The following is an 8446-nucleotide window of genomic DNA, read 5'->3' on the forward strand; positions in this document are numbered from 1 at the left end:
AAGTGGCGAACACCTCGGTTCCTCTACTACAAAGAAACTTTATATCGGAGGTCATTTGACGGGTACTCCTTCGATGCATGGGAAAAGATGAAGAAGTCAAAGCCATGGAAAATGTTCATTCTGGAGTGTGTGGAGCACATCAGTCATGACCAAAGTCACATTTTCAAGTAAGACGACTATGGTATTATTGGCCCACCATGGTCAAGCATTGTATGGAGTATGCACAAAAATGTCAAGCTTGTCAGTTTCATGCCAACTTCATTTATCAGCCACCTGAGCAGTTGCATCCGACAATTGCTTCGCACCCATTTGATGTCTGGAGAATGGATGCAATCAGACCCATCACTCAGAAATCATCGGCTAGTCATATGTACATTCTGGCAGCCATTGATTCTTTCTCAAAGTGGGCAGAGGCGATACCGCTCAAAGAAATAAAGAAAGAAAATGTTGTGGACTTCATTACGGGAAGTATTATAATCGGTGCAAAAAAAAAGTAAAAACTATAGATGGAGGTTCTCTCTTGATTCAAAACGCTGGAACATATATATAAAAAAAAAAGTCTTGTTAACACAAGTTGTTGTTGTCCTCGTCTTGTACCTGAATATAACAAAAACATGTTCTCAGGTGTCGATGAATTCTTTCAAATTCTCTTCACTGCACCACCTCTATTTCTTTTTGTTTGTTAATTGCTGGAGACCTATATTTGTTCATTGAGCACCATGCTTTGATTTAAATATTCTAGCATGAGAACGGTGCTTTGTAATTGAACCGCATCAGCACCAATGGCTAAGCCATACAGCTACAGTTGTTCTCATGTTTTTTCCTCTACTAAATTATATGCTTCGTTGTTATATCCAATTAACAAAGTTGGAACAAAGCTAGCAGTCCTCCACTCAAAGATTCCAACCATGTACCGACATGAAATCAGCAGAATTACATCCATGCATCGCAATTGAAAGTAAAGAGAAATCACAAAGCAATTTAAAGCAAAACTTGCTTTCGGTGGTGGAATCTCTATGCAATTAAAAAAAGCAAGATATTATATGTTTTTAAGCATCAGGCATCTATATGATGGAAATATTACTACAAAATTTGTGGAGCCTCGGAAGCTAGCTCCACAAATTCTCCAGATTAAAGTGCATACTTCAAGCTGCGCTTTCGGCACGTGACGACGACATGTCTGCAACACGACTTGAAGTGGGGACATTTGTAGACACATGAAATTTAATGAAGTAAATCATCTTCATTAAATGATTAAATCGACCAAGAACCCGACAAAATTGCACATGTGACCCAAAAGTCAACAAAGTTAGTGCATATCCGAATAAAACTCGTGTCAGCACATAAATGAATGAACGTAATCGAAACTACGTGATTCCGACTTAAATCGGAAATTGAATGTCATTGACGATTCGAAATGGTAATCGGACATTTGATTAAATTAATAAATTTCTTAACGGTTATAATTAAATCAATTATTTTCTGCTTAAATTAGTTATGAGAATAATTAATTTTAAATTAATCAGAAAATACATATTGATTTAATTATACAATTAAAGAAATATTATTATTTTAGTGTCATTAATATATTCTATAAAATAGAAGCCTTGACACTATAAATACCTATTCCAACATGAAGATAAGGGGACTTGAGAAGAACAAAAAAATCACTTGAGCAAGATCACTCTCGAGAAATCCCGAAGTTTCCCAAGTCCACGAAGAATCATTAAGTTACCAAATCGCTCGTTCTTCATCAAATTCAAATCCAAACTCAAGTCCACGAAGAATCATCAAGCTACCAAATCGCTCGTTCTTCATCAAATTCAAATCCAAACTCAAGTCCACGAAGAATCATCAAGCTACCAAATCGCTCGTTCTTCATCAAATCCAAATCCAAACTCAAGTCCACGAAGAATCATCAAGCTACCAAATCGCTTGTTCTTCATCAAGTCCAAATCCAAACTCAAATTCTCAAGATCAAGTGCATGTCACCCTTGAGCCAGGTTACATACGGAGATAGAATCAGAGGAGTTCACAAAGATTGAAACCCCGTGCTTGATTATCGATAAATCACATTTTATTTGTACACGTGTCTGCACTCTTATTTGTTTTCAGATTCTCGTTCTATAATTGAATATGGAACTGGAAGTGATTTTCAGATTGATCTCTAGCTAACCATAAATCTGCTTATAAATAGAGTTGTCTGCAATTTTTGTTGACTTAATTTTTTTTCCCCATATATATGGTACCTCTTCTAATTTTGATAAAGATTAGGAGAAGTCAAAAATAGAAACCCTCCTAAGTAAAAGTGTCTTGAATTACAAGAATACAATTGCATCCCAAGAAAGAGTTCAAAATGTGCAGTTCATTTCTTTGGTACAGAATGACGGTCGATGATCATAGTGTTAAAAGAACAATAGATAAAAGAGAAGGCTAACGCTAGGTGACTGAGACAAAGCTCCAACCAGAAACGCTGAAATGATAAGTATGATTAAGTTGTATCCAGTATGAAAATGTTTGACTCCAATTCATTGGATATATACATTGTTTGATTTGCAGCCAAGACAGTACTGAAGAATCCAGCACAATCTACAAAAAGGTGTCCTGTAGCAGGTAAAGTCATATGATCTGACTAACAACTAACACCAAACTCTAATACATGGTAAACGTGGAATGCGATCAATCTCTAAAATCAGAATTGAATAAAATTAGTCTAACAGTGAAAAACTGAAACAACGCCGAGGTTAGTGTTGAGTTAGATCTCCGCGTGTACCAAATTTGATGATTTTATGTTAGACAGATTCAGCCCCATAATTTCCATCACGGTTGCCATTTTCTTTACTCAGTTTGGATTTTGGTAATGTAGAGGCTTGTCGTGGGGATGTTCTGCCTGATTGCTGCCTCAAATTTAGGTAAGTGTATATCGACATTCCGGCGATTGCTGTGAACGCCCCACATATACTGGTCTTGCCAGGATTGGAACTAAACAGGTAGTAGTTTCCAAGAAGAATGACACAAGTTTTGAATTGACCAAGAACAACATGTGTAACAGCTGATGTAGCCCTGTCGAAAAACAGAAGGATAAAGAAAGAGGATGAGAACCAAAACAACCAGCCAAAAAAGTGCATGGTCCAGAAAGTAGTATATATATAGTGATGGATGAACATATGATTATATTTTTCCTAATATACATAACAGAATTATATAATCTTACAAGACTCTTTCGAAGTGGTTCTTATGAGAAAGGGAGTTGCTATTTTTTTTTTAAGAGGGAGCTGCTAGTATATATCATAAAGGTCATTTGTCAAACTTGGCTTGGTGTCTTTGGTCAGTTGTTAAAGCTACATCATTTTCTACATCAGTCCTCTACCTGCAGATGTTTCTAGATATAGGGACAAAATGTTGATGTGTTGCAAGCATGGATCAATCCTTCCACAGTCAGTAATAGCCATGTCGGATATAGCCTACAATGCATACAACAACCTCCTTTAGCTGTTGCCTATATCTATTAGATATACTCTAGAATTGTTAATTACGTTCCCAGGTCCATGGCTATAATGTTGTTAACTAGATTCTAAATTGGCTGGTTTGAGAGCCATTAAATACCATGTGCAGAAAAACAAGTGAAAAGGATGCGAGAGCCATGAAGTACCATGTGCAGAAAAATAAGTGAAAAGGATTTGCTCCATGATGTGATCATCATTTACTAATGCAACAATACACAATTAAACAGTATATAAATTAACAGCGCACAATTAATTAGTGTCAATGGAAAAAGCTACGCAAGAACAAAACAAAATACCCACTAGATATCAGAAAAACTCTTCAGACATTTATATTTGGAAAATTGCCTTTGGTTGTAAAAAAATGTAGTTAAATGTCAGTGCAGATACACCTCAAAGCAATTTAGATTTCTTTCATCAATATTGAAGATTTGATGGTAACCAGTTTTCAACTCCAGTATATGAATTTGCTCGTAGTGATCTACAGTATTATCTCTCCAATGAAGAAACTAAAGTATAAGCATGAGGAGACTAAGTATCACAAAATGACAGAGAACAGATAGCTGAGCAGATAAAAGACATAGATAGAGGTTAAATGGATGTTAAAGGAAGGTACTGTAAAATCGAAGAGCCGTAAACTTAACATATAGACTATGTATCCATAAAAACCAGTTCCTTATATGATATATGGAAACTCCAAATGCAAAGTAGATAAAATGCATCAAATAACCTCAGGAGTCCACATAATCTAACAACCCAGCAATCAGATCCTTACTAAGGGTTTATGAGTTAGTATGTAAGTTGAACTACAATATTGTACCCCATCAACAACTTTGTTCATTTTTTCAGAAACTGAAACTTTTACATGACTGATCTGGGTAAAACCAAACCTGACAATTTTGACGTAAATTATTTTATTATAAAAAAAAACCAAGCATGTCATTAAGCCAAACAGAAGAAGCAGATATTATTTAGAAATTAGAAGATACATACCCAAGAGCTAGAGCACCAGACCACTGAAGTAAGAAGCCGAGAATAGCTGACATGAGAATGGCCGAGGTGTTATTAAAGCTCCAATTAAAGGAGAGAGCACCAGGCGGATCCAACCAGGGTATCAACGCGATGAGAAAAAATAAAGTAACTGGCGTTGTCTTCCACATTAACCTATTTCATCACAATGCATTGCATTTTGGTTATGAAGTAATGGAGATTCTTTCATGTGGATATCAAAATAAAGGACATCCCAATAAATTTAGGAATCACAAATACAGCATAACTTACGCCAAGGCAGTCCAGTTCTCCTGCTGTTGCAGACTAGACCAAAGAATCTTGTTGATTGCACTGGGTATTATCCATGCTAATGCTACACAAGCACCAAAGAGATGGAATTGCAGATCCGTCACAGTAGCCACAGCAACACCAAGAGATACTACTGCAAGTGTTAGGACCTGAAAGTTGAGTTGGACATAAATAAGAACTTCTAACATATAACTTTTACTTGACTATAACAATGATCGAAAAACAAAATAATAAATATTGGAGTGGAATTTGGAAAGCAAGAGATCAATCAATTCCAGATACCCAGACAGATACAACTCATACAAGCATTTTGAATAACAAAGTATCATAGACCGAAAAGAATAGTTCAAAGTAAACCAGAAAGTAGGATGGTGTCCCTTTTCAAGCAGAGAAAGAATGCGGAAATTAGGAAATCATTTGGAAATGTGAAATGTCCAGGTTACCTCCACAGATTTGAAGTAAAATTTTTATATTGTACCACTCAAGGCGCTGGACACAAAACTCATGGTGGACAAATCAACTCCAATATTCTTTTAATGCGCCAATATATATTAGTGGAATTTTTATGCTTTAATAATGGTTGGCATGCAGTCACAATGCCAGGTTTTACAATCCATAAGAGCTTTTTTTTCACTGTTATAAAATATACTCATTCAAATTGGCACGTAGTATGCAGAACACAGTGAACATAAGGTTCACATACTCATAATAAGATGAAAATAATGAGGATAGTGATAACAATATGCTATCCCCGTTTCCCCAAACCTGCAAAGGTATAAATGAATCACCTTCTTTTTTTGTGACAAGTAAAACCAGACATGGATCATCTCAAATAGGTTGGTCTGCTACAGTTCACTTGCTTAACTGATACTTAAGAGGACCAAAAGAAAATTTATTACCTTGAGAAAAGACACTCTTTTATTGTAGAGTAAAAATTCTGCAAAAACAATCGATGGTGTAACTGCAATCTTGGACATCTGATAAAAGCCCACACTGAAAAAACAGATATATTAAATTCAATGTTCAAAAACAATATTATCTAGAGAATATAGTAATGAAATATCTTACCTATTGTACTTTAAGCTAACATTAGCAAGGCCGGTAGATAGAGCCATAACAAAACCAAGAGTAAATAGCGTAGTTAAGCGAGCCGATTTTGAGGGAGATGCAGGGAGGATAGACAGAGATTTCAGAATAGCCATCAATAACCAGCTTACAACGTAGTGGATAAAAGTGAGAAATATAGGAAACTGGAACCCAACAACTTTGAGTACCTGAAAGAAACAAAGAAAGTTACCAACTGAACTGCTGCAACTTAAAGATCCAATGAGGCAATTTAACAGATTGATTCAACATTGTAGAAAGTTTAGCATACTAACCAATTTGTTCATGAAAATTATACCAACAGCAACAACAAAATTGAATGTAAGAGCAGTTGCAGGGCCACATAGTTGCTGCTGTTGTCGCTTTACACCTTCAGGTGAGCGAAATACATTGAATAGAGAAGATCGCAAGTGTTCGAGAGCTTTTCCTGAGTTCATGAACAACAAAGTTGGAGAAGAAGAATGATTGATTGAGCAACATATTTCACATCCATATGTAATGTCATAATCTAACTGGTCTGCTTAATGTATAATCAATTTTACTTTCCAACAATTACGTAAATCACAGTGAGAAACCAAGTGCTTTCAGAATATAAATAAATTGCACAAATATTACTCAAATCACAGACATGTTTGCCTCTGCCTAAGGTAAAGAAAGCATTGGTTACTCAAAAGTCAAAACACAAAACAACAGTAATCTAAACTCTTTCAACTCAAAGAATATATACAAAAATCAAGGTGGAGAATCACAATTGGGAACCATATCATAAGCAATCACATCACATCAGTGATAAATTATACTCAAGGTTGGGAATTTTCACGAACAAAAGCAATGTTCTTACAAGGAAAGATTTCGAACATGCCACAAGCCCCATTAGTTCCATTTTACTTGACTTCAGGCAAATTCTTTGGTACTAAAACTTCAATTGATATATAAAAGCAGAATTCCTGTTCTTTGCATATCCAGTATATGAAATTTTACAGTAAATCAGCAATGTGCCCACATATCTCCAACTTAGCACAAAATAAATTCATTAAGACAAAAAAAATTTCAGAGTTGTTATAAGTTCAAATAAATTGCAGCAACATATTAAATGTACATCTTACACTATGGAGGGGAGATAATAATTAATCATTAAATAAAAACACAAGAAAAATCTATCAATAGAAAAACATTTCCAATGAATAGCTCATGCAAATGGGTCAATGTAGTTATAACTCATAAGTAAACAGGAATTAAAATCAACCAATGGAAACCAATCCAGCAATTAGCAAAACTGACATGCAAGCTAATAAAGTTATTGAATTGATCCCCCAAAACGAGCCCAGATCAACCAAACCAAAGAGTAGCCAAACTCAATCCAACAAAATCATGAAAAAAATTAACAATCCAAATGAGCCAAAAATGAGAGGAATAATTGCAAATGAAATGAAGAAAGCAAAAGGATACCTCTTTCACCAGCATCACTATCCTTGCGTTTGAGAATCTTCCTGACATCTTTCCTCCCAAAGAAATTGAACATTTTGGGTTCTGGGTTTTGCTAAAGCATAAACCTTTGGATCTCTTATTGAACTGGGAATGAAAATAAAGATGTAGTTTTTATTTGGGTTTAGAGTGAGAGTGAGTTGAAGTGAAGAGCAGAAGAGGAGGAGGATTTGAAGGAGGGGAAATGTGCATCCATTTAGGAGAGACACGTGGGTTTACGGGAGCGGTGATAACGGATGTTTGAAGTCGTTTGTTGTTGTCTGTTTTAGTTTCTGTTTTTATCAGAGAGAGAGAAAGGTGTCTGAGAAATTGAGAGGAGAAATGAACTGTGAGGTTGTTGGGGGAGGAGGACATGATTAGGCCTGCCCCAAGTACCGACATCAACTGTTGAACTCTGTTTTTCGTGTTCTTTCACCTCTTACTTGGTTTTTCTTCATTTGTTTTGACGGATGACTGAAATGTCTATAATTTTTTCGATGCTTTCGCGAAAATTTTTATTTTTCGGTATATAGATATATTCGTTATATACTAAGCATTTTTCGATGAAAATTTTAAAAATTTCCCGATATATCTAAAAACTTTTAAAATTTCCCGTAATATTGTCACGTGTCAGGTCAACTTCAAATAATAATAAAATCACTAGTTAAGAGAATCGAACTTCTGATCCATCATTTTATAAGCACAAAGTTATAGTCAACTCTATTACACTAATTTATTGTTATATATGGCTATTTTTATTATATATTGCATTTCATGTATCAACATTCACTTAAAATTGAAATAAAACAAACTAGTTGTTGAGGAAAATCGAACCCCTTTGCTCTAGGAGGAAGTAATGATGGACCTGACCCTTATGGGGAAAATTCAACATGTCTTATTCACCATATTTATTCTCTAATGAAATGCAATTAAGTGAAAACATATGGACACAATCTGATGCACAATCTTCACAAAATTATGATTATGGTCAAAGTAGATATATGTTTGATCCAAACGGGAACTACCAGTACCACAACTCACAGTCAATCACCCACGACTCCTATGGTTGGCATATA

At 35.3% G+C, this 8446-nt stretch overlaps 1 protein-coding gene across 1 annotated transcript; it reads right to left on the reverse strand.

Moving 5' to 3' along the window:
* Positions 1-2500: 2500 nt before the first annotated feature.
* Positions 2501-7618, reverse strand: LOC126790544 (nucleotide-sugar uncharacterized transporter 1). The gene is made up of 7 exons (XM_050516823.1): positions 7356-7618; positions 6182-6333; positions 5871-6076; positions 5702-5795; positions 4785-4951; positions 4497-4667; positions 2501-3063 (listed from the first exon to the last, which is right to left on the reverse strand). Exons 1-7 carry the CDS (start codon positions 7426-7428, stop codon positions 2793-2795), a joined length of 1134 nt encoding a protein of 377 aa, XP_050372780.1. The 5' UTR covers positions 7429-7618; the 3' UTR covers positions 2501-2792.
* Between the last annotated feature and the right edge of the window lie 828 nt (positions 7619-8446).

Source organism: Argentina anserina, chromosome 4 (genome assembly GCF_933775445.1).
Source record: "Argentina anserina chromosome 4, drPotAnse1.1, whole genome shotgun sequence".
In the NCBI taxonomy this organism is placed as follows: Eukaryota; Viridiplantae; Streptophyta; class Magnoliopsida; order Rosales; family Rosaceae; genus Argentina; species Argentina anserina.

Coding starts and splice junctions, on each gene's coding strand:
- LOC126790544 (XM_050516823.1), bottom strand. CDS start 7,428: ATGTTCAATTTCTTTGGGAGGAAAGATGTCAGGAAGATTCTCAAACGC. Junction 6,334..7,355: donor TAGTGATGCTGGTGAAAGAG/GTATCCTTTTGC, acceptor TCATGAACTCAG/GAAAAGCTCTCGAACACTTG. Junction 4,668..4,784: donor GAGAACTGGACTGCCTTGGC/GTAAGTTATGCT, acceptor GTGATGAAATAG/GTTAATGTGGAAGACAACGC.